At 43.1% G+C, this 27,212-nt stretch overlaps 1 protein-coding gene across 3 annotated transcripts in view; it reads left to right on the top strand.

The window, feature by feature from the left end:
• EVC2 (EvC ciliary complex subunit 2) overlaps positions 1 to 27,212 on the top strand; it is a 608,136-nt gene that overhangs the window by 438,390 nt on the left and 142,534 nt on the right. For all 3 annotated transcript variants that reach the window (XM_085642436.1, XM_085642435.1, XM_085642434.1), the window contains 2 exons: positions 566 to 653; positions 23,741 to 23,937. In XM_085642436.1, coding sequence (XP_085498562.1) covers positions 566 to 653; positions 23,741 to 23,937 — 285 coding nt within the window. The remainder of the gene's footprint in view (positions 1 to 565; positions 654 to 23,740; positions 23,938 to 27,212) is intronic.

Raw genomic sequence — 27,212 nt, 5'->3', positions numbered from 1 at the left:
ATGTCTACGGATCAGTAGGGTCTTCACTCTCATTAAACATGTATTGCTAGGATTATCCTCCTGAAAGCTGTAACTTCCCTAAACATTGGGGATAACATGGGGAGGAGTGGGGTCATAGGGGGCAAGTGCGTGGGGGTGCGACAGGGGAAGGAGCCAGGAGACAGAGGTGAGGGTGTTTCTTGGCCCAAGAATATTATCAGAAACTTTTTTGATATAGTTATTGAGGCTGGTCACATCACAAAGATGGTATTAAGGTCTTTACCATCTAGTCATTACCACCACATACTTTCACCCTCTGACCACCCCAAATGACTTCCAAATTTGTAAGAGGAATTCAAAAATAATTCTCTCAGTATTGTCTTGGTCATTGACATGCCACATGCACCTTGTATTTCAGAAAAATAGCTCCCCTTCCACTCTCAACTCCTCACATAGCTCAAATACAGTTAGGCAGCTTACAGGAAGAGTATTTCTAGATCATAGATGATGCATATATTTTAAGTATTTTGAAACAGGAAATAAAGATTTCGTTGTGGATTTTATTTATTTCGGTAATTTGTTTCAGACTACATGAGACAGAATTGAATAGTGCCTTCAATGAAGACCAACTGGAAAAATTGGAAATGGAGTCCTTGGATGCATTGCACAACCAGGTAAATATTTTGTGTCGCTATATATTTATATATATATAATGGTTAATTGTGTAATATGGTCCCAGATTGCCATCAAGGGATCCTGGTAATGTGATATATACCATGAGGCCATAGTTTGTAAAAGTCCCCAGAATCCTAATTTGGCAATATAGGACGATATTACACATTAGCCATTTTGTGTTTTTATATTCCTTGTTTACTTTGGCCTAGTTAACTTGGAACGATGTTTTTGTTTAAATTGCAGCTAAAATGTGCACTGATTTCAAATAAAATCTTTAACTTTACCTTTCATGAATACATATTGATAAAGCAATGGACAACGAAGAGAGCTAGAAGATGTATGTGATTCTGTGGCTGCAGCATTTATCATTTTATTATGGAGTTGATGCATTTACTGCATCATTTGTCTCGGAATTTGTAAAATGTGCCCTTTTCCCACAAAATGTTGTTTCTAGCTACAATAAAGAAAACTCACAGTGCCAGAGAATATGCTGCATAGTTTGTATTTTTACCTGCATAATTGAGAAAGCCTTGCTGCATAATTCTATCCTCCATACTGCTACAAAAAAATTAGATACAATGCATATAGTGGGCATTAAGCTCACAAATTCCCAAAAATGGAGAATGTTCGGCTACCGTTTAGTATTTAGAAATGGGCACCATTTTCGCGAGCTGTTGTGTTGTTAAATGAACTCATTGTTTCGATGAAGGGAAAGAAATAGTGATACATGTAATGTACCACAGTGGATTAGGCTGAAGGACATAGAAAATAGTGGTGGTTGAGACACAGGTTTGTCTTTGGAGTAAAATAAAAAAACATTTGTGTGAAACACAAACTGTCAAGTAAATAAAAAAAAATAACAAGCTTGTAATAGAAAGTTGTAAGTGATTTATACTTTAAAAAAAGATTGTGTCATGAGGCCTGTGGTTGGCTGTGGGGCCTGTTGGGATGCATAGATCATCGTGATGCGTTTGGCCAGTCTGCAGATGAGCCCAACTGGCCACCCCTTGCTGCCTCCCCTGTAAAGGGAGTGCGGTGGGGAGAGTTCGATGCATACACTGGGGGGTCTAAGGCCTGGCTGAAGGCAACGTCCCATTCCAATTCACACTGCTGTTTACAGAAGTGCTTGGATCTACAGACCATGAGCACATGGCCTCTTTGGCTGTATGTGGAAAAAGATGTGAAAAATACTTACTCTTGTAATAAAGAATGAAGACTTTTAGGGGGAAAAACATTGTTTGCTTTGTTAAAAGTGCCTCCGGGCTGGAGAAAGTGGAGATTGTTAACTTTCATAAATATTGATTAAAAAAATGGACAGCAGTAAAGCTGTGCAGAGTCGTTTGGAGCTGCCACTATGATCATGACACCCATCTTTCGTAGGGGCCTGAGAAAGAATTCTCATACATTACAGGTCCCTGGTTTATGTAGCACTGCATTTTGCGCAAAAGAAGCACCCATACAAGTTATATATCCTTTGAATTCTTGTGTTTGGCACCACACCCGACATTCTCAGAACAGGTTCCAACCCAGCCAGACAGGCCATCCCCCTCCCCCCCGCTTGAAATTACAGCAGCAAGTTCCTAGTCACTGACAACTGGGAATGCAATAGTAATATGAATCTGTCTTTCAAAATACCAAAGGACTGATTCACAAGTGTTGGCTGTTATCAGAGTATGTTTGAAAAAAAGAGCCCTTTTCATGCTAATAGTACCAAAAACATAAAAAAACATAATTATTTTGGTTATTGTTATCAAGGCATTTATGAAGGCAGTGCCCGCCCACTTGAGTCTTGTGGAATCATATTAAGATTTGTGAGTAATCCCACTTTCCAGATGTCAGGATCAAAGTTATAAGATTAGCAATAAGATTTTTAATCAGCATCTTGTGTAATATGGTGCTATATTCCTATTTCTTCTCAGGTGACATTTGCACAGTACTCAGCCTGCAAGGTCTTACTTTTTGTGGCTTATTATTTTCTCAGAACTCCTTCATGGTAATATCTATGGGTTAAAGTACACTCTCCTGTACTTTGTAGGGATATTGCAAGTCACCAAAGAGTTCAATGGCCATATAGACGAATGAGGCCGATAGCGGAGTTCCTTTATATGGTTATGGAACTGCGAGGTAACTTGTAATATCCCTATCATGAACAGCAGGGGATACTTTATGTATTATATTACAGGGTCACACTATCAACTTTTCTACAAACTTAAATACGTGGTACTTAGCTGTTTCATATGAAAAAGAGATCATCGTTGGAAATATGAAGAACAGAAAACAAATCGCTATGCAAAATTAAACACTTAAAAAAAGATATTCGATATTTGTTGCAAAAATATATTATAATCCGTTTATTACAAGTCAGTTTTTTTTAAATACAAAGGCACAGTAGCTCAGCATATGTAGAAACCTGCAGAAATATTCTATAATTACCTAAGAAGTGCAAACAATAAATGTGTTGCATTAAATATCTCCTTTCTGCTAGTCACTCTACATTTAGAGAAACCGAGGAAAGCAACATTTAGCTTTTATTCTTTAAACAGTTGCTTTAATTATGCTCCATAAATTGACCTGCCATTCCCCTCCACTGCTGGCTCCGACAGCAAGCTTTTTGACATCAGAACTTAACTGTAATAAGCTATTACAGCAGAGTGGCTATGTAATTTCCTTATAATAGGCAACCGGATGCATCACAAGTTGCCTATTATAAATAAATCAGAGACAGGGTTTTATACGAGGATTGCATAATCCCATGTTTTATGAGACCATATTACTCGGTTACTTGTTACCTGAATGTAGATAGATATTTTGCCTCATGCACTCCTCCTATAGGATTGCATTCTGTTAATTCAGTAAGTTATATATGCGGCAGTAGTGACTCCTGGCTATTGAAATATATTTACGTCAGTGTGCTGATCAGCTCTGCAGTTTCCATTGTCAGTGTCTGCCCATCACATGTTCCTATTACTTAGCCGTTTAAGGTGATGTCTTACTAATTCTGCTGATTAGGGATAAGGCTATCACAAGATTGACATCTCATTATGTCTGATTTAACTCTGTGCTGCTCAGCACAGACAGCACATGTCTGAGGAATGCATTCTGCTGAGCTTTTAAAGGTTATCTTAAGTTTTTGTCTCGCTTCCCGTCCTTTGTGAGCCATCTTATCACACTGTCATGTTGATGTGACAGTTTGGTACATGGAAAGCAGACAGACCTGTCAAAGACAACCGATTCCTATTTCTTTTCCAGATTCCCTTACAGTGTATTTCCATATCAGCAGGCTAACAGACACACCGTATTGTGCTGTTGATTTGAGGAAAAGGTTCACACAAACTTTGGTGCATTAATCATAAATGTATATGTATCTTAGAAAGCATAAATGTTCAAGAACAGGCCATGTTTAGACTTCATTACAGCTTGTATCTAACAGCTATTGTCCTAGTGCGATTCTAATTTGCTTCTTATTCTTGGGAAGCATGCAGTCAGATAGTTACTGGTGCCTCTGGTGTTTAATTTTCAGTTTAGCTTTAATAGATTGTTAGGTAAGAGTATGACCCTATCAGCATGTTTACATTCATATTTTAAAGTGAATGCCAATAAATGAGTTATTAATTAGGAAGGGATACTGGTACCTACTTAAAAAAACATAAACAAGTTAGATCACAGAACAGGTTTCGGAGAATATCTGTTCTATCTTTGGTTGCAATGGAAAAAGCAACATACAGTCCCCAGAGAAAGGAGTGTGAGGTACATGCAGTTCCAAACATAATTAAAGTGAAAAAATCAAGAGCGTACAATAACCAAACCGCTTTAAAATGCATTTATAAAGACAAAAACATATAGTGGCCTATTCACAAACTGCGTTTTGTAGAACTATAGTAGTAATGCTGACATAATACAAAATGCTATTCAGTAACCTACAGGCAGAAGTCACTGCCTACTTCTCTGCTCTCTTTTTCTGTACAGAAATCTGTAATGGTGGCAGATATTTCTGAACTCAAGTTTTAGTAGTAAATGTGGGAGGGACAAGGAGTGGCTGGAAAATGGGGAATATTTACCACAAAATGAGAGAGGTCTAGCAAAATGTATGGAGCGGTTTAGGGAGGAAAAACACCCAACCTGCAAGTGGTAGGCCCATTACTATTCAAAAACTACACTTCTAAAGTTACCACACCGCCAGTTATGATAAAACAGTAGCCCAGCCTTGGAGTAAGTCAACGTAGGGCCACTTGCACATACTGCAATTCGCTCCCTAGATTGTGCCCTATTGGAAAATGTTTTAAAAGATACAATTATTTAAACATTAAAAGTGTGTGTGCCTTATTATCGATTGATCTAGATTTATTTATTTTACAAAATTATATATAATACACTTTATTAATTTCCCCAATGCTTTCCAAAGGAAGATATCCGTTACAGTGATGGAGCTCCCTGTGCGCATGTAAAAAGTTACTAGTAGTAACTTTACACTAATACATCCTCATGTAGGAGGTCCCTTTGTGAAAGGAGACATGCACGTCTGTACTGGGGTGTAGCAGAAAAGAGTAGCTTTACACTTAGGACAAGACGAAGGTCCTCATCCTCGGATCCACCCCCTCGGCTTGGGACGACTCCTGGTGGTCGGCCGCACTGGGAACAGCTCCAACACCCACCGACCACGCACGCAACCTAGGGGTCATCCTCGACTGCACCCTCTCCATGACAAAGCAGGTCAACGCCGTCTCCTCCTCCTGCTTCAACACCCTCCGCATGCTCCGCAAGATCTACAAGTGGATCCCCACCGAAACGAGAAGAACTGTCACCCAGGCCCTCATCAGCAGCAGGTTGGACTACGGAAACGCCCTCTATGCAGGAGCCTCGGCCAAACTTCTGAAACGACTTCAACGCATCCAGAACGCATCTGCACGCCTGATCCTCGACATCTGTTGCCGCAGCCACATTCCACCCCACCTGAGAGACCTGCACTGGCTCCCCGTCAACAAGAGGATAACCTTCAAGCTCCTCACCCATGCACACAAGGCACTCCACAACACCGGACCAGCGTGCCTCAACAGACGACTCAGCTTCTACACCCCCACCTGCCAGCTTCGCTCCGCCGACCTCGCCCTCGCCACAGTCCCCCGCATCCGAAGAGCGACCTCCAGCAGCAGATCGTTCTCCTACCTCGCCGCCAAGACCTGGAACACCCTCCTCATCCACCTACAGCAGACCCAAGACCTGCTGACCTTCAGAAGACTCCTCAAGACCAGGCTTTTTGAGCAGTAGCAGCATTCCCTCAGGGCCCCCCCCCCCCCCCAGCGCCTTGACACCATCACGGGTAAGTAGTGCGCTTGACAAGTGCTATGAATGATTGATTTGTTGATTGTAGTAGATTTACACATGAGTAAATCTACACATATAAATTTACCTTTGTGATTCAGTCCCAAAACAACCCAAATCTGGTTAAGGGACCTAGAGATATGGATGTTTCAGGTTTTAAAGCAAAAGTGCCAAAATTGTTATAGTGGTAATTGCAAGTCACATATCATGGCTGTAGGAAATGGCTATCGTTTGAGTGATGTACCCCCAATTGTTGCCATATCTGCTTTGCTGGTTTTAGAACTCTGTGTACTTTTGTCCTGCTAACCAGGAGTAAATGTGCTCCTCCATTAAACATGTTTAAATTAGCATTTTCCTAATTGGTACATTTATCTTGCCTATATATTTCCAGGATATGCTGTAGAAAATGCAACCAGGACCTGGAAGTTAAATGCCTACTATGGACAGCAGCACCTATTGTATCATCGACAGAGTGTGCCTAGAAAACAGGACTTTAAACCTACTCTTGTAGTCTGACTGCTACAATGTAAAACCTGCATTGTAACATGTCAAAATAACTTTCTTTGACTGGCAAAGACCTCCGTTTTAAATATTAATAGGTAACCCGCATGTTGGCTGTGTAGCCCACATGATATTTAAAAGAGCGACATGTAGGAAATGAATGTCACCATGGCCCTGAAGTGACAAGGCTCCTGAAACTATGTTCACTTTTGCAGACCATACAGAAAATTGGAGTTCAAATTAAAATATTAATATTGCTACCTCTGGTTTGAGACCAGATAGAAGTAAAAATAGCCCACTATTTCTATTAGTTATTAAAAATCCAATTCAATGGTGAAGTCACGTTCACCGTTCCTGAAGTTCCTGGAGGCAGATTTGCATTAGTTCTCCAACAGCTGTCTAGCCTGTGCTTAGGCTACCCTTTGCTTCCGACCTAAGGGGAGTTACTGATTGATCCAAAGAGTAAGATCCCTGCTCTCATCTGAGGACAATCCACTACTCATTTTGAGTTGTAAGTCCTAAAAACAAGTCTTTTCATTGTTTTTTCCATGTGTGTCCACCTGCCTGGCCTGTTTATTTGTTCACTTTTCAAGTTGCAGCAACTTGTCAGCGCCCAATAATAGCATGAGCATGTCTACCAAAAGGAGACTCGAGCAAACACTGTGCAAAACATGAGGAGCACCTTACCATGTATTATAAAAACTGGTTTGCCTAATGGCTTTTAATATTCTTTGCTATATCTACGTTGGACTATCATTTTATAAAGGTATTTTCCTATAGGGGAGTAGCTGGCACTACACATCACATCACATTCTAAGTCCTGAGGAAGTGCTGAGGATCCAGCTAGATCATTAGGCACGAAACATGTTGACCTGATTGCACCCATTCAATCAGGCTATCTTAGTCCATTGAGCCCTTATGAAAGCCTCCCTTCATTAGTTTTAAGTTTGCCAAGCCTCCCTTCAATAGTTTCAACCCTGCCAAGGGAACAACCAGTGGTGGCTGGCAGGGAACGGGGGTGGTGAGGCAAGGGAGGATGGCAGGGGGCACAAAAAAAACCAAACACTTACCTCCTCAAGGCTGCCATCTCTCCTCCATTGCTGCTTCTCTTCCTGGTGAGTCACGGACGCAGTAAGCACACAGGCTAACCTAAGCCAATCAAAATGCTGCAATGAAGCGTTGCGATTGGTCTGAACACCATGGTTCGGCGCTCAAATGGGAACAGGAAATCTGTACTTGTTCTCCACCCAGGCTGTGTATACAGCCTGGTGGAGAACATGCTAAGTGCGGTGACTGTTTGGCCGGCCAAAGTTGGCCAACCAAACCGTCAGACACAGTTATTGTGCACAAACCACTCCTCCAAGGCTCCGACACTAGCCCCGCACTGCCCTTACCCAGCCCCATAGCTAAGAAAAATAAAATGATAATAACGATGTTATTATCAATTTATTATTCCTTTTTCCTGCTCTGAGGAGAGCAGTGAGGCAATGCTTCTCTGTCTTAGTGGAGGTGCCAACCCTGGGAACAACCATATTAACCATTACTTGGTATCCCTTGGACAGTTTATATTTTACTTCACCCCACTTTATACTGACTTCACCCTACATGTTTCATGCCCTTACACACATACTTCACTACGGCTAAATATAAAAAGATCTTTGACAAAGAGCTCCTTCATGGAGCCTGTAGGTCATTGCAGCACTGGCCCTACGAGGAGCATGCCCTATGATGAAGCATGACATCCTTTTGGATGTGTGAGGGCACCAAGAAATAATCACCAAGATCCCCTCAGATTCGCCAATTATTCCTTTTTCTTCCTTCTTTCTTTCTTTCCACTACAGGAACAGTACATAAATACATTACTGGAAAAGTATTTTGGAGAGTGGGTATTGGACCTTTATTTGCTCCAAGTCCCCCCTTTGTATACAATTATCATCCCCATCAAAAAATTATATTATTTTCCATAATTTAAAAACAAAAAGTTCAAAGCCACTCGAAAGGTCAGTAGCAATAGACGAGGTGGGCATTAGGTAACGAAGAAATATATGGGTACATTCGATGTCCTGCCAAGATTCCAACATATAACCTGCTGATGATTTCATCAATAAGTATCGTAAATCAGCAATTCTTGATTCTCTCTTACAAGCTTCCTTCAAATCTCTCTTTGAGGATTGGAGTGGCTCCATGACATTAAAATTCACAATTTTCAGTTTTGTTGCTATATTTCTAAATCTGTTTTTAATCCCTCCTCCCCATTTTAAATCAGGGATTGCTACTTCTTTGTCATAAAAGGATGATATTTTTGGTTCGTCCATGCCCTAAAGTGCAGAGGAGGTTTACAAGTTAAGTAATTCCAAGACTATAGATCTACTTCAAGTCTTAGGACCGGACTCATAGCACCCTTCGGTAACCTCAATAATTTTTCCAGACATTTACCTTCACATTTATCCCACTTTATTTCCAAGCTAAGGCACAGTACTTCTGCCACATATAAACATTGTGCAGGGACCATAGCTTTATATATTGTGAGTAATGGTGTCAGGGAGGGCCCTCCAAAATCATTTTTAAATTTAACTAGCCCTCCAATTCTAGAAAATACCAGAGGATCCCCAATTTCTCTGTGTAGGGACCAATTTAATTTAGCATTAAACGTCACACCCAGATACTTATACGAGCTTAGCACATCTACAGATTTGTCTCCCAGTAACCACTAGTATGGGTTCGATTTCTTGCCAAATTTTACTATTTTTCTCATATCAATATTGTTGGTAAGTTAATTCACCACACAATACTTCCTAAAACATTCCAGTTTCCTTTGAGGACCCGCCTGAGTCAAATCAATAATTCCCAAGTTGTCCACATATAAGAGGCATGGGATATGTCTCCTGCCCCCCCGCACCCCAATTTTCGTTGAAAACAAATTTCAGTCAGATTTTGTTTCTAACAGGACTTGCGGCAAATCTGTGAGGTACAAAGCAAACCTTGTAGGCTCCATTAGACATCCCTGCCTCAATCCATTTTGATTCTCTATCTAGTGTAATTTTTCAAGGACAGCAAGGAGTCATCTGGGAATTACCCATATTCCTCAGCTTAGGCCACAGACTCTTACGATTGACTAGGTCGAAGGCAGGCCAGATATCTACAAAAAAAAAAAAAATCAGTTTCCATTGCCTTCTGACCAATGGCCCACAAGAAAAAGCAATGATCTGTTGTGGAATTACCCCGCTTGAAGCCTCCTTGTTCGACGGTGTCCTTCATGGACAATAAGATGGCTTTAAAATATTATTTTGCCCCTACATCAATTAAGCTTATTAATTGAAAATTACTGGGATCTGCTCAATTATTTTTCTTAAGCATATGTTTGATTATTGCTCCCTTCCAGCGAGCCGGAAAGGTACCTGTTTTTGTTATGGAAATGAAAACCTTTGAGAAAAAACTAGCCCACCATTTGGAATAGGATTTTTAAATAATTGCCTTAAGTTATCCGGTCAGGTCGCATTTGTTAACTAAAGAGAAGTTAGTATTTTAATTCGAGACTGCCCAGTAAATTACATCAATATCTCCTCCTATGGGGGGTATCATCATCTCTCTATCCATTACCTCCTGGGCCATGTAGTAGGATACCCACACATCTTCCGGGACCGTACACCGTGTTTTCTGTTTCCTTTTTTGCACCCTTCCTGAACTAACTTCAAAAATGTTTTCATGTTTTTAGCAAGAAGGAGAATAACCATCATGTTTTCCAGTTTCTTAGCTTTAATCACGGCCTCCTATTTCATTTTTACTTTGATATATTTCTCTCTCCCTAGAACCCACAGGAAACCGCTTTTTAATTCTTACTTTCATCAACCTCCTTTTCAGTCCTAGATATTGGTTATCGAACCAGGGCTGTTTATGTGCCATGGAGGGCTATTCTCTTTTGGCAGCAGTATTACATTTACTTACTAAAGGGGTCAAGCAATTAACCACCTCTATATCGTCTGGGCATACCAATTTAATACTTCAGCATCCGCCACCCCCTCCAACAAAGAGGGCTCTGAAACTTGAGATTGTGCTAGCCGCCTGATCTACCTCTCATCTATCCTATTTTTCAAGCGTTTTAGAAATGTTCCCTCCATAGGAATCACGGTTTTCCTTGGGCAGGTGGTGGAATCAAAGGACATTTGTATGCCCCAATGATTATTACCCATGATGCTTACCGTTTTAAACTACTTACAAAGCTTGCAGCACCACGCTTGTAAAAACATATAATATATAGTGCAGCTTTGATTTCCATAGATAAATGTTTGGGCAGCTAGACTATCATTTTTAAAATGCCCTTTAAACAGACAAACCTTAACTCTTGTAATTTGCTTAATTAGGTATTTGGGGAATTTTGCTTGTAAAATCCCATAACCCTCAAGCAGTTAACTATACATAATATCTGCCTGAACTAATCGTTGATTAAAATCTCCCACCATCAGAATGGGGGGGGGGGGGAGGGGGCCTTGGCTGTTCCAAGAGGGTTACCAAATCACTTACAAACAGTTGCCATTGCCGAACCTCCTTTCGCACCTCCCCCTGATTTACATGCACACTCACGATTATTAAACTATTGGTTGAGAGATATCTAGCATACAAATATAAAAGCCATGCCCGTATCCCATCACAATTAGTCTGTATTCAACGTGTCCGTTTTATACATTTCGTAAAAATCATGGTCTTCAGCCCCACTTTTAAGTGCACTGCCCCCACTTTGGTTGCCTGTTTTGCAAATTGCTTAAAATCACATTGAGTCAACATTTCACCTGCTAACCAAGTCTCTTGGAAGCAGATAATCATATTTTCCTCACAAAACCTTGTTAGATCAGCTGTTCTTTGCAGATGTTCAAACCTGGAGAAAACAGCAAGGTTAGCCGGGGGACCCTCTACCTAATCCACTTGCCCTTGAGGGCGAGAATATCACTGGTGCCCTGCTGCTGTTCGCGCTGGTCGCGCGCCTTCTCTGCTTAGCTTATTTTTAAAATATCTCGTTTTCGGATTTCTGTTTGTGTTACTTTTTGCCTTCCCCCCTGTTTTTAAAAGCGCTCCTGGCCCCTACCTTGCACCGTAATTCAGGAATCACCACCGCTGTTTGGCGGGTCCGGGTTACCGGGAGGTTGTGGGTTTCTGTGGGTTTCAGCGCCATCTTGCTTTGGGAGGAAGCGCGAGCGCCATCTTTGAGCGTCCAGGTCACCTGGGACGCCGAGACGACGCTATTTAGGGCGAGCTGAGCGGAAGGTGAGCCTGCTTAGTGCCCTTGAGGGCGAGAATATCACTGGTGCCCTGCTGCTGTTCGCGCTGGTCGCGCGCCTTCTCTGCTTAGCTTATTTTTAAAATATCCCGTTTTCGGATTTCTGTTTGTGTTACTTTTTGCCTTCCCCCCTGTTTTTAAAAGCGCTCCTGGCCCCTACCTTGCACCGTAATTCAGGAATCACCACCGCTGTTTGGCGGGTCCGGGTTACCTGGAGGTTGTGGGTTTCTGTGGGTTTCAGCGCCATCTTGCTTTGGGAGGAAGCGCGAGCGCCATCTTTGAGCGTCCAGGTCACCTGGGACGCCGAGACGACGCTATTTAATGCTCGCTGGTCTCGCGCAGCGGTAACGCGCAGCGGAGCGCCTTCCCTGCGCCTGAGTCGTGCCAGAGTCCTGCCCGTCTGCGCTCGTCCGCGTCTCGGAGGCGGACGAGGTCGGACTCTGGTCCTCGGCTTCTGTTGTCTGCCGGGTTAGAGGTTGACTACCCGCAGCTCTAGGATGATTACGTATAGCGCTGCTTCCTTGTTTGCTTTGCGCCCCCCTCGCTCGGCCTGTCTGTCTCTTTTCCCCGGCGGTCGCCGTCTAGGCAAGGGTTGCCCCGTGTGTAACTGGCTCCCCACATTATCATCTACTCATGGTCCATCTACCCCTCCTCAGTACTGTCATTGCGCGTTGCTTAACACTAGGTCCCTTCCTCGTCATACCTCGGATATATGGGATCTTCTCGCGCACTCCAAGATCTCTTGCTTATTTCTAACTGAGACTTGGCTGGGAGTGGGCTCGGAACCCGACATTGCCTGTGCTGTCCCACCTAACTATTCCATCTTACGGAGGGATAGAACTGAGGGAAGAGGCGGTGGGGTGGCTCTGATAGTGGACAAGGTCTTTGATTGCTCCTCCTTTGCGGTGGACAACATTGCCGGATGTGAAGCCTTAGGTTTTACACTCCATCTATCGGCGTCCCAGACCTGTACCGGAATTCTCCTCTATAGATCCCCTGGACCCATCGGGTCCTTTTTCGAGGACCTACAGTCGGCCTTATCAGTACCTTGCATGCGTTCTGCGCACTGCTTGTTATTAGGCCACTTAAATTTGCACATGGACTGTCTAACCGATGCTGAAGCTACCAAACTCCGTGATATCACGGCGATGTTAGGGCTAGCCCCTTTTATCCACAGCCCCACTCACGTGAAAGGCCACACATTAGATGTGATCTTTTCCTCCAAGCCTATTGAGGTGTCCCCTCCACTCCCGGTCCTCTGGTCAGATCATTATCTGATAAACTTTGCCTTAGTGTTTGTATCTAAGCTTAGCCAAAGGGCTCTGAAGGAAGGGTCCCGGCAATCTAGAGCCTTCCACCTAGTGACAGCAGATATGCTCTCCGATGCTCTCTGCCAATACCCGTGTCAACTGACAGGGGTTCTGGAAGCCGACCTAATCCTGGTCCAGAACTGGATGCAGGCAAGATTCGAGGAGCTGGCCCCATTGAAGCCTGCTAGAACAGCACCTCATCTTAATTCTGCTCCTTGGTTCTCTTCCACTTTACGTACAATGCGACAAGACTGCAAAAAGTTGGAAAGGCGGTGGCGGCGCAAGTACGATCTTGTGGAGCTAACGAAATACTGCGACGCGATAAAGTCTTACTATAAACAGATTGCCGCAGCCAAAAAGAACTATCTTGAGCAGAGAATTGACAAAGCCGATAATACGAGCCGGGAACTCTTTAGGATTGTGAAGGAGTTTGTCAACCCTGTAGTAGGGACCCCGGTCCATTCACACACGGAAGAATGGATCAAACAGCTCGCCGACTTTTTTGTGACTAAAATCTTAAAGATTCAGGACACTTTTCCATCTGTGGATTCCCGAACGGCTGACGCTGTGTTAGGGGATAAGTCGACCTATTTAGCTCCCTCACAGGCTGAATCTGGGCCTTTACTATCTGTTTTTCCCCAGCTGTCCTGTGAGACATCGCTTGAGCTGTTATCCCGGCTGCAATCTGGCTCGCCTCTGGATGCTTGTCCGGCGAAATGCTTGGGCAAGGTGGCCTCAGCGTTGAACAGCTTGCTGAACCCCCTGCTTAATCTATCATTGAGTTCAGGGGTGGTTCCACGACAATGGAAACACGCACTCATTCTGCCGCTGATTAAGAAGCCTCTGCTCGACCCCCTGCAATGCGCTAGCTATAGACCAATCTCCCTCCTCCCTGCTCTGGCGAAGGTGTTGGAGAAACATGTTCAGCATACTCTGACCACCTTTATTGAGAACAACAAACTGCTGCATGACTCCCAGTCCGGCTTTCGTGCGAATTACAGCACGGAGACGGCTCTGGTAGAGGTTACCGACGCCATCAGGGAGTCGCTCGATCATGGGGGAAAGGCTATGCTAGTCATGTTGGACCTATCGGCGGCGTTCGACACCGTCCCACACGCAGGTCTCCTCTCAAGACTCAGGGAGATTGGTCTGCGAGGGACGGTGCTGGACTGGTTTCAATCCTTTCTTGCCGACCGCCGACAGGTGATCTGGGCTCCGCCGTTCTCGGCCGAAATGCTTTCGCTGGAGGTGGGGGTGCCTCAAGGTTCCATCCTGAGCCCCACCATCTTCAACATATACATGGCCCCTCTAGCGGAGGTAGCGGAGGCGTTTGGGGCCCGGGTCATCTCATACGCTGATGACACCCAGCTCTTGTTCACTTGCAGGAAGGGAGAGGCCTTCAACGGCGGCAGAATCAAGGACTGTCTGAGCGCAGTCTTTGCGTGGTTTCAGCGGCACAGCCTGAAATGCAACTCAGACAAATCTGAGCTGCTCTTTTTCGGCTGTGCCCCTGATCCGGGCTGGAAGACATGGTGGCCCCAGGACATGTTCCCTCCAGAGAAACCATCTTCTCAGGTAAAAAATCTCGGAGTGGTGTTTGACGATGATTTATCCTTCCGCCCACACATCCTGGGATTAGCAGGGAAATGTTTCAGCATCCTCAAGATGCTTAGGAAATTTCTTCCTCTGCTCTCACTGCAGTATCGTAGGAATGTAGTCCAGGCGCTTGTGGGCTCCCGCCTGGACTATGCTAATGCACTCTTTGCAGGCCTACCTAAGTATCTGTTATCTAGACTGCAGATTGCCCAGAATTCGGCGGCCAGAGCCATCTATGGGCTGCCCAGGAGAGCTAGCGCCTCTGCGCTCCTGGCTAGGCTGCACTGGCTGCCAATTTCGGGGAGAATCAGATTTAAGCTCCTCACTCTGGCATTTAAAGCCCTCCATGCGATTGGCCCTAACTATCTGAGGAAGCGTATTGCTTTCTATGTGCCGCGGAGGTTGCAGAGGTCGGCGGACCTGGCTAAAATGGAGGTGCCTGTGGTCAAACGTGTTCGGATGGGAGGTCGTTCCTTCCAATACGTGACAGCCTGCTTGTGGAACGAGCTCCCACTTTCCCTTCGGAAAGCGAACAACCTCCTGGCTTTCAGGAAGGAGTTGAAGACTCTGCTCTTTACCAAGTAATCCGCTGTGACTGTAGTAGGTTTGCCTTTGGTTTCCTGTTTCTCTGGGCCTCTTTGCTAAAGCGCCGGGACACCCTTTTGGGGTAGCCGTGCGCTCAAAAAGTTCGGCTTAACATAACATAACTTGCCCTATCCAAAAAAAACTCTCCCCCATGCACGTAGACAAGTGTATCTATTGTGTAATGGGAGAGGATCCACTGATCTGTCTCTTGAGGAGGTGGCTATGGTTACTTCTAAGCTTCCTTGCTTATATCTCATTGACCGGCTTTGGGGTGGAAAATTTACCACTCCAAATACCAGATTTAACTGCTCTGAGTTTAAATCAGCATGATTCCTTAGGCAGGGTTTATTTGCCTACTGGTTTTCTGCTTCCACTTTGGGTACTCTGCGCAAGACAATTTCCTTAAGCTCACATTCAAGATTTAAAATTAATTTCACAACCACAGGTGAGCTGAAGCTAACTTTAGTGACTTCCCTTCGATTTAAAGTTTTTGTGTTGGCAACTTGCTCAATTTCTCTAGATGTTATCTCATCTAATAACCTACAATGTCTGAAAGACCTCAGCAGATTTGATCTGTTTAGAAGTTTTCACATATTCACTTTTTTATCCTTCCTAAAAACTTCCTCTTGTTTAATAACATCTGCTTTGAATCGGGCTCCGCATAAGTAGCAACTGTTATGGCAATAGGAGACTCGCATTGTAAACTATCTAGCCATGACGGAGAATCAACCCTGTTTTTTCTGCAGAAATGAAAAGCAATTTTCACAGTCATCTTTTTGCTCTTAATCCCCTTTTTACTTTGGGACCTTGCCTTTAATATTAGGTTTGTTATACTCCAAAACCTGCCGTCCCCGTACCTTATTTTCTTGGTGTCTTTCCTTTTCTCCTTTATTTCCTTCTTCATTTCTCCCCGCCTTTACTTCCATATTAGCGTTCTTAAACGTTTCCCCGGATAGATTCATTTTCCTAGTCCCATATGAGGACTTTCTAGAGCCATTTTTCCCTCATTGATGTTTACCTCCCCTATAACATAATAGGTGCCACTTCCCCACCCGTCCTTGATACCACCTATTTACTAATATTGGCCATCTGGACACATATTCAGAACCATTTTCCCTCATCTCCCTAGATTTAACAGACCCCTCCCCCACAGTGGGCGGCCACGAGCCCAGACACAGAGTGTATGCGAGTCAGGCATTGAGCATCTGAAACGCACAAGAGAAGGAGTCTAGCCAAGACCAGAATATTGTATAGGACACAAGTGGGCGTTAAAGCCTCTTGTTGTAAATATTACTTCTGTTGTTATCAAATAGAAGATATTATTATAGAAATTCACGATCACTAGGAAAAAGCCTTCAGCATCCGCAGTGACCAGGCGAGACCAGTGGGTAAAGGGCCAGTGTGGATTAAAGACATTAATACAGGACAGCCTTTTCCCAGCAGGAACCTTATGCATTAAATGATGCAGTTCAGTGCAGGCCCCTGAGAGTTCTCAGGTCACTTGAGTGATCACATCCATAGAGGCTGGAGCCAATAGCCAGAAACTGCTCCCACTCTGCGGTATCTTTGGAAGAACCCAGCTCCCCTGCAACATCACACTGCCATGGGAAGATTTGTGTATTTCACAGGAGCTGGGTGAACAGATTTTGAGCCTAAAACAACGAAATTGGCAGTAGTTAAAACATACCTTTATAACACTTTTATTTAAATATTGCAGTGAAAGTGACAAGTGCGCACATTTATTGCAGCTTAAACAGAAAGGTTGCTGGAGTGCTGAAGACAGGCGCCACAATTGATCTGAATTATGGATCGGTGCACTGTTGGTGCCAGGTGCATTGCGCTGGTGTGCACCCTTAATTTGGTGCACCCAATGAGACTGGGGCAGTGACCCAAAACACTAAGCTCTGACAGTTTGTATCTGTGCTGAGGAGATTCTGTTAGTGAAATACACAGCCATGGTTTCAAGCCATAAATCAGTCTCTCCATGAAGGCACAAAAGCCTCTGTTTGAAGAAGGAGAAGCCATCTCCCTGCAGGTTGTTGCAGTTTGTTATAGCCCCCCTCACCCTCTGCAAAGTGTGATGCCGGGGGCGACGTCCTTCGAGCACTTGCGAACCCCTTAAATGCCCTCCTTGAGGAGAACTAACTGTGCACCAACTCTATGCAGTCATGCCCCCCACAGCTTCATTGTCCTGCACCAGCACAATCCTTGTTGTAGGAGGGTTACACAAGCATCTGTAGCCTCACCTATAATACTAAAGTGCCCCATTAACCCATGAAACAAATGCCTATTGTAACCCCATGGCCCTTCCTGTAATATGGCCCCTGGTGGTTATAAACCTGGTGCTATTCTGCACTTTATTTACATCAATTAGAAAATGGGGTTAGGGCCCGCTGTAAGGGGATTTTTTTTCCATTTCCAAAGACTTTATTCGGATAACAGTGTATCCATAAAAGTATGCATATACAAATAAAAACACATTAATAGCAATGTCAAAGTTCATAGGGTGGCAAAATACAATAAACATAGATAAAATACATATAATAAATAACAAGATACGATTAACATCATGGGTCACACATTGTTTTCCGAGCACCCGTAGCAACTCTCAAAAAGGTGCCGGTACGCAAGGTCAGTTCAGCATTGTCCAATTTAAGTATGCAATCAAGAGCATCAGATAAATTAATCGGAGACAATTTTTTGAAATGTGGGATAAACAACCATTGTGCATATTTCATGTAATATTTACAAAAAAATAAATAATGTAAGAGTGTTTGTCCGCTGTGCCCATCGCACGGACATGGCAAAGAGTCTATCCATATGGAAAACAAAACATGTATCTTGCAGACCCTGCTCATAGGCGGAATAGGAGGCCTCTTTCCCATTGAGACATTGGTAATACAATATAGCTTGGAAGGCAATGCTCAGGGTGCTCAATAGTCACAAATTTTGTAACTGTTTTTTTCTTCGATTCCCTTTCTAGTCTTTCGGTGCTATAAAGTGCATACAGTGCTGTTTTTAAAACTTTTTTATCCATTGTTACGGCTGTGTTCGAGTTAGAAAACAGTCTACCCAGATTAACGCTTTCCAGACTCTTAACTACACCAGCAATCCATGGGATATCCATCCCTTCCTTGCAGAGGAGACAATCGTCTATGATATCCCTTGTGAGGGATGTTTCAGGGTTCTTCATTATCGCCAACCAGAATAATGCAGGACAGGCCCTTATAACGTCTTCCATGTATCCTAATTCTAATTCACTGTGGCATATGTACAGGGGGGTGGATATTGGAGCGCCCAAAAGTATCCTGCAGAATCTATTTTCCGCAGATTGAACGCCAACACATTTGGTAATGCCCCATACCTCTGCCCCGTAGGTAGCTACTGGTACACATTGGGTCTTAAAGATCTTCAAAATAGCAGGAATTGTCCCCGTTCTTTTGGGCCGGGGGAGACTGAGTACTGAGTTAAAGGCCTTCGAGAACTTGTTTTTGCAGTGTGCCATATGGTCACACCAAGAACCATTCGCAGTGAAGACCATCCCCACCAAGGGAAGGTAACAGTGCGATTTAGTTTTTGGTCACCCACAGCGATAACATTTAAAGGATATTTCCTTGGCCACAGGACATTATAAAGGATTTCTTAAAATTTGTACATAAATCTAATCCAGTCATAAAATCTGTGAATGCTCGGACTAAAGTGCGTAGTGCATTTGGTGTGCGCCCAATTAAAACCGCATCATCTGCGTATAAAAGCACCAGGTGTATTTTGCCCTTTATTCTGGGGACATCGTTAGTTAGTGTAGTCAGTGACTTATGTAAGTTATTTATATAAATAATAAAAAAGAAGGGGAGCCAGAACACACCCTTTTATGACCCCGCTACCTACACTGATGTCACTGGACACTTTACCCCCGCCGCCATTTCTGACCGGCGCTTTCAGGTCCGTATGGAGATAGGCCAGAAAATGGACAAGTGCCTTGTCCAGACCATATTCTAAAAGAATGGACCATAAACTGGATCTGTTAACAAAATCGAAAGCTGGGGTGAGGTTGATAAAAGCTAAATAAAGTGGCGAGTGCTGTGCAATTGTATACTTCCCTATGATCAAATTTAGGTTTAGACATTGCTCATTTGTGCCAACTTTTCCCCTAAAGCCTAGTTGGCATCGTTCTAGAATATGATTGTCCTCTGACCAAGTTGAAAATGTTGTGTATAAAACTTTTAAGGGTGTTATCTATGAGGGAGATTGGTCTATAACAACTAGGTTGAGTGCGATCACCCTTTTTAAAAATTGGGACAGTGGTGCTAGTAGACCATGTCTTCGGCAATGGAACATTCGTTAAATTATTAAAAATATTTAACAAGAGTGGAGCCCAAAAGTCTGGTCTGTATTTAATAAGATCAATGGGCAACTCATGTGGGCCAGGGGCTTTATTGCCCGCACTTTGGCGTATAGCCTCCTCGACCTTGTTTATTGATATTGGGACTCCAGATAATACCGGTTGTTAAAAGGATCGGGTTCAGAGCCAGACGCTAAATAAATAGCAGAAAAATGGCTTTCCCAGGTAGCGCTTATTATGTTGCAGCTAATGGGAGTTAGTGCTTGCCCCATTTATCTAAACTCTTTAATGGCAGTCCAAAATGCATTCCCATTGTTTTGACTGGCAGCATCAATGAGCGCGTCCCAGTGCTAATTTATTAACTGTTCCTTCCTATTAGCACCAGCTCTCTTATATGTCAGCCTTGCGGACTTAACCAGTTCATTACACCTGGAATTTTGAGATAGGGCTTTGCGGAGCATCCTGTTGGCAATGGAGCACTCCTGATTGAACCATCTGGATTCACGCTACTCTGGAGAAGGGTTTGGACAGCAGAGATTTAATGGATCCGCAAAGTTTAGTGACGGCAGTAATAGCCTCAGGGTGTGGGTCCAGGGTCTCAAGGCAGATGTTAATGAGGTTCATGTTACCCTTAACCATTGAACTGAAAAGGTCGGCGTTATTAACCCCTCGCCACACTTGTCTGAGGTTATCTGTTGATAGTAGCAGATCCCTGGCCCCACATTCTATCTGTACCATTGGAGCTGCGGACATTTGTAATGTTGTTTTTATTGGATTGTGGTCCCCAAAAGTTGTGGCCATAGTCTCGGCTTTAAGCAGGCTAGCTTCTAGGACGGGGGAAAAAAACATAGTCAATTGTCGATGAGCAGCCCCTTCCTCTAAATGTTGGTTCGGGGGGGGGGGGGGGGAGGAGGGGGAGGGTGGCATTTTCTTTTGTAATTGCAGCAATATCCATAACATTGACTAGGATGTGGGTATACAAATAGTTCATTAGATCTCTACCTCTATTACATATTTCTCAACTGCTATAGTGGTATTTACTTATCCATGATTGAGGTAACTTAGCATTACAATCACCCCCTAGGCAGATTCCGGCTAGCTTAAAAAACTCTTTGGATTTTTCAATAGATGCAATAAAATTAAACAAATGTATAAAATGCGCATTTGGAACAGAGTGGAAATCATTAATATAAAAATGTATTATCAAGAAAGAGATTCCTCTGCTAAACAATATACATTGAAAGTTATTATCTGTGTTACAGTTTTTATGCTGCCCCCTGTCTCAATATTAACCTAGATTGATAAACCCCCAGACGGCCGACCGTACCTGGGGGTTGTGGCTAAAGTATTATGGCATTCAAATCCTTCAATGTGCAAATCTTGAGTAGCCCAAGTTTCCTGAAATAAAAGGATGTCTTGGTCTTTAATAAGTTGTGCCCAGTCTGGTTCGTGTAGTTTAGGGTACAGACCTGCAACATTCCAGCTTAAAATGCGAAGGTCTGAACGAGCTGGGACCGTCATTTGCATATGGGGACTGACAGACTCAGTTACGGGCAGAGAGTGAGGTGAATTAATACCAAAATCCATGTTTTCTCCAGAAATCGGTAGTCAGTCAGAGCCTGAAACATATTAGGAGTGATAAAAGTAGGCTTATAGATACGAGGGGCATAGCTTGGTTTATAAAAATACTCAAGGGGTAATGCGAATATGTTAGAATTATTGAATGCAGTAGATTCGTAATCCCTTAGTAGGTGTCTCACCACCGATGGTCTGCGAAAGTTATTAACAATACAGTCCCCTTCGATATCCTTTTTAGATGCTCCCACCCACCCAACTCAGCGTGCTATAATATCCTTTATTTCGGACTCATGAAACCTCCTATGCCTTGATAGCCAGTCCGCACATTTATTGTGTAGCTGATCCCATGACTCATGCTGATCCTTATTTAAAGCTGATACCCCTGCCAGTACCAGCACATAGGGGCAAGCAGCGGGTGGCAAATTTAGGACATCCTTATTTGCCATCGGGCAGTTAATGCTCAGGGCAGCTGGTGTATTTTCGTCATGGTACTAGGCGACCTGATCTGGTCTAATCCACTTGGCCTATTTAAACTATTAACATCAGCCCTAATAGAGTGAATATTTGGGATGGTTATAGGTTCAGGGAAGGGTACGTTACCATGCCTATCCAAGGGCAATTGGAAACAGCCCCTAGGTTGATCATGTGGCAAGTGCAGGGTATTTGTATGTGCAGTGGTTCTAATCTTTTGTGCCCCAATTTCAGAATTTGGGTTACTCATTAAGATACCTTCGCTTGCGTTTTGCCCCGCACCCGCCATCCTCATTATCAACTGCCATTTGTACATTCCCCGTCAGTTGGCCAGCCCCTCCCATGAGTATGGCCAAATTGTCTAGGCGTCTCTATATTAAAGCAAACTTTTTATCAATAAGTTCAATGATTTGTTTAGACACCAACGCCACAACAATATTGGCAAGAATGTCCCCGTAATTTTCAACGCAAGGTGCTGCTTCAGTCTGTGTGCTAGTAGGGTTGCTCAGTTTCACGTTTTGTGTGGGCGCACTGGAATCAGGGGCTTCAGCTATACCAGAACCAGATGACGGTTGTCTCCAAGTGGAAAGACGTGTTTGGGTGCGAACTGGGGCACTGCGTAGGCTGCTTCCTTCTACTGCTAATTTATTTCCCAGGCCCAGTCTTTCTATTCCGTTTTGCAGTGGGCATTCCTTCTGATGTAGCGGTTATAACTTGTCCGCTTGCCCCCCCACAAGCAGTTAGAGATTGATAGGTCCCAATACCCTCTGGCTGCGAGCTGGACTGATCCGCCATATGCTCTGGGGGAGTGCCAGGAAGAGCACCCCTAGAAATTATAATGTCAGTCCGTCCCTCAATGCCCATGGACCAGCGTAGCTCCGTAAGCTCGATTTCACTTGTGACAATACTAATGCCCTTTCAAGCATACTATCAATGCTGGTGGTTGTGGGGGGTGTTGGTTGTAAGGTGGTGCGTTTCCCCATATTAACAACCTAGGGATGGCAATGCAACGCAAAGTCAATAGCAGGCTTTTGAATTTGGCTGCCACTCACCCGTGTTATCGCCGTCTTCCAATACTATTTTACAGGGGGTTGACCCAGCCCAGCCTCGTTCGGTCTTGAACGGGCGCAAACGGGCCCGCCCTTGGTCCGGGCTTTGCCTGTGCTTTGCCCAGTGTATGCCCTTGCGCGTCCTTTGCTGGGGGAGTCCTGTCTAGTTTATATGCGCGCCTCCGGGCGCAGGATCAAGAGCGTCGTTGGTGGCCCCCCACTGGTTGCTGGGATTTGAAGTCCTGGCTGTTCCCCTCACGGCTGTGCGGCTGTGCAGCAGAGTTTATATACTCGTCTCCGGGCGCGGGAGCGAGAGCGTCGTTGGTGGCCCCCACTGGTTGCTGGGACTCGATGTCCTGGCCGTTCCCCTCGCAGCTGTGCAGCACAGCATTTCTGAGAGTTTTTAATGGTCACTGTGCGGACTAACTTAACTGTTTGCCCTCTCACATCCACTCCCTACTGCCCTTTCCATAAGGGCAAGGGAAACATATGCGATGCTACAAAAATCAGATTACTCTGGAAAGGAATAGACACCATGGAAATGAACAAGCACACCTTAGTGCGAAACACTGTACATAACATTTCAGGATTGTAAAGTTATAAAAAGAAAATCCTATTTAAACTGAGTTCACCTAATGCCAATCTTGTCATTTATCTTGTCATTTATCTTATCCAGCACTCCCAGAGTGGCTGCAGCCATAAGATGCCAGTTTGTGAAGGGTACAGCAGCCCACTGGTGCCGCTCTGGGGTTTATTACTGCAGGCATGAGGGGGCGGGGGATTTGAGGGGTGGAATAAGCAGTAAGAGAGGTGAGAGAAAGAAAATAGAGATGAGTGAAGAGCGCAGAAAGATAGACGGGAAGAAAAGGGCAAAAGGAGAGGAGAATGTATGAATAAAAAGAGAGAGAGAAGGGGCAGTGTTTGAACATTTGAGTCGGGCCTGCTTTTGGTTGGCTATCTGGACCGGAGTTCCCCCTTACAATGTTCACACTAAATATTATCAATTTTACACATTTAAAACTATAATATTTTTTAATCAAGTGTTTACAATTCTCTCTTCTAGGAGCTGAGGATGGTTTCTTACTTAACAAAACGGGCCAAGGTACCGGCGGAAATGATATACAAGGTCCTGAAATTACTGCTGCCTTCTAGTTCAGAGCAAGAAATTCTTTCTGTTCTGAATTCAATCCTTCATAAATATTCAGATGGTAACCCAGATCCAGATGACAGCGCAGAAGAAACTGATGTCTGTAGAAAGCGGTAAATGCTTGATAATTTTAGCAGCAAAATGCTATTGAAATTTATTCCTTTAGCGAATGATATATACAGTAGACAGATACGAGCCAATGTCAATACGCATACTAATGTAATGTAAAGAAATGAATTCGTTTCATACTGGTTATCTAATGCCATCCCATTGGGAAGGGAAAAATTCATTTCTTGGTAGCTCTGAAATGACTGACTTGTGAGTAATTGTCATTCTGTGGATCAGCATGGGATCATAGTATGTGTTGGCACTATTGACTCTTCTGGATCTGACTGACTGGCTGTTGTGGAGCAGAGTATTAACGTGGGCTGTTGCTGTGCTCCCACACAACCTGCAGAGAAGGATCCTGTAAGGCAGAGACATTTATCTCGAAGGGTAACCTCGGCTTAGTGTTGGTAGCATTGCCTCAAAAGATATGCGAGATGTTTTGTGTAATAAACCAACCAAACTAACAATTAGTAAAAGAAATAAAGAACTTAGAGGCCCAAACAAAGTTACAAATTGAATGTTACAGAAATGAATAGCAGATACTCGCACAGCCAAACACCAAAGTTCTCATGTATGACATATGGATGTAGAGCTATTGGCTTTGCCAATGCTTCCTTTATTTTTTCTATAATTTATGGCAAAAACATTGAAAAACATCAACTGTGTGTTGGTACACGTGTGTGCCCACAGACAGTCGCCATTGTCCTTTGGTTTTTGTTATACTTTATCATAAATCCATCCCAAGATGGCCGATGTGTGCACATGCTTTCACAATCATGGTGGCCAACTAAAAGTGGATTTTGTGGTAAATCATAAAAAAATGAAATATGGACGCTGTGAGTGCACATGCAGCCATCTTTTTGTTATGCTTTATTATGAATGTAATATTCCAAGATGGCAAATAAGGCGTGGCCAAGTAACAGTAAGCTCCTTCTGGGCACTTATAAGAACAAAAAAAGCTGAAGAAATAAAAAATACAGCTTAAAGTGTTGCTTCGCAAAACATTCCAAAAGGCAATCATTTATCCATAACACATCCACCAGTAATATCAGTGAGGACATGTTTTGTTGTTCCATGTGCAGTATAACATATGATTCGCTATCCAAACTCCAAAAATTATAATATTCTGCTGTTATGGACATCTGTGCAACAATAACCTCCCAGGCACTGCTCATGACATAACTAATTAGATCATTGGTACGTCATGCAATGCAACGGGCACATAGCTAGTGACATTTTGACACTCCTTATAGCTCACGTGGTGCTTTCCGTTACAGCTGTCCCCTTGCATACTAAATAGCTGGACACACAGCATTTGGGGAGGCATGGCCTTGTTCACGCTACATAGAGGTGCATAGTACACTACTCCAAAAGACACACATTAAGACCACGGTTTGTGTGTTGTTTGTACATGGCATGCCCATGCATGCTACATACAGTGACTTAAAGTTCACTCTCATGCGGCACACAGAATTCATGACATTCAGCCGTGCCATGTGCTTGCTAAAGACTGGTATATATGGGGTACATAAGTAATGACCTACATAATTAAGGATGTCTTGTGGATGTTAGATGTCATGCTTTTAGTGATACCATCAGTGATGCCATTTGTGAGAACCACTGAAGTTATTTAGTTGTTGTGAGCTTCGCAACACTAACTTGATGTGGTGCCATAATAATGTAGTCCGAATAAAGTGTGACATAAAGTTTATGTCCTAAACTTTGTTTATAAAAATATATCCCCTTAGGGGTAATCTACCCCAAATGAGATGATATATTTGTAAATGTATTCTAAATCCTACCTCTATACCCATGCACAGTCACTATTGGTGACATAACACATTATAGCAACATTGACAGAAGCAATGACATATTTAATTTTGATGCAATTGTACAGGTGATGTAGAACCACCCCCAACCTCCTTGTAAATACTCTATTGGAAAGTCTCTTTTAGTGACACTCACTATATATATATATATATATATATATATATATATATATATATATATATATATATATATATATTCAATGAAAAAACCATAGGTTTCACACACGTTATAGTTAGGAATTAGCATTTAAAAAACCTTAGAAATTCAATGAAAAAACCAAAGGTTTCACACACGTTATAGTTAGCTGGACATTTTACTCGTAAAAAACCATTGAAATTCCCCCGTTATAGTTAGTTAAGCTAACTATAACTCGCGCTCCCGCAATGCACTGCTGATGACGTCACATATTACATCACTCATGACATGGTCAGTGACATCACTCATGACATCACTGATGACATCTCAAATGACATCACTGATGACATCACTAATGACATCATCCCGTGAATGTGTGTTTTTCTGAAAATTAAATAGGTTTTATATATGTATATCTCAAGGTCGATGGAAGAATAAATGGGTATATAAGTGTCTAAATGGATGATTTGTTTTTGAAAAATTGATTGTGTAACTGACTGATTAGGTGTATCATAGTGAATACATGGCTTAGTGAGTAATGTTTAAATATGTATATATCTGTATCAGTCTTTCACTTTGTGTATAAGTGGCTGCATGGGTTGGTGAGCAGCTACATGAGTGTTTATATAGGTTATTAGTTGGTTTTTTGGGTATCAGTATAAGTGTCTGATGTCTGTATGGTTCGATGGGGGGTATTACGTAGTGCATAGGTGCATGAATGAGTGACTCACTGTTTGTATGTGTTGAAGATAGTATGTGTGCAGGACTGCATGGGTGGATGAGTGTGTGTATGGGTGTGTTAGTGAGTGAATGACTGTCTCTACAGTGTTTTTATGAGTAACTACTTATGTTTTAAACTAGTATATGTGACTATTGGTGTATATAAGTGAGTATATGTGAGAGTGAGAGATTGAAAGAGTTCCTGTATGAATAAGTATGTGTTTCTATAAGTGATTGTTTAAAAGACTAAGTATGTGTAAGTTTTTGTAGAAGTAAGTGTGGTGGTGTGTGTATAACTGTATATGCAAGTAAATGGATGTTTGATTCTTTATTAGCATGAGTGACTATGTGTGTGAGTAACTCTACGGATGAGTGGCATTGTGTAACAGGATGTATAGGTGTATGAGTACATATGATGAGTGAGTACATGTATGAGTGACTGTATAGGACTGTTGGTGAATGAGTGGATGTGTATGTGGATCTTAGAATTAATGAAGAGGTTGTTGTAACTGGTATTGGTATGTCCATTGTTTTGAAAAGTTTAGTCTCTATTTATGAATGTGTGTATCAAAGGTTATATTAGGGTGAGAGGAGG

The sequence above is a fragment of the Triturus cristatus genome, chromosome 2_2 (genome assembly GCF_964204655.1).
Source record: "Triturus cristatus chromosome 2_2, aTriCri1.1, whole genome shotgun sequence".
NCBI lineage: Eukaryota > Metazoa > Chordata > Amphibia > Caudata > Salamandridae > Triturus > Triturus cristatus.
The sequence above is the reverse complement of the archived record's forward strand: the minus strand, read 5'-3'. Positions and strand labels throughout refer to the sequence as shown.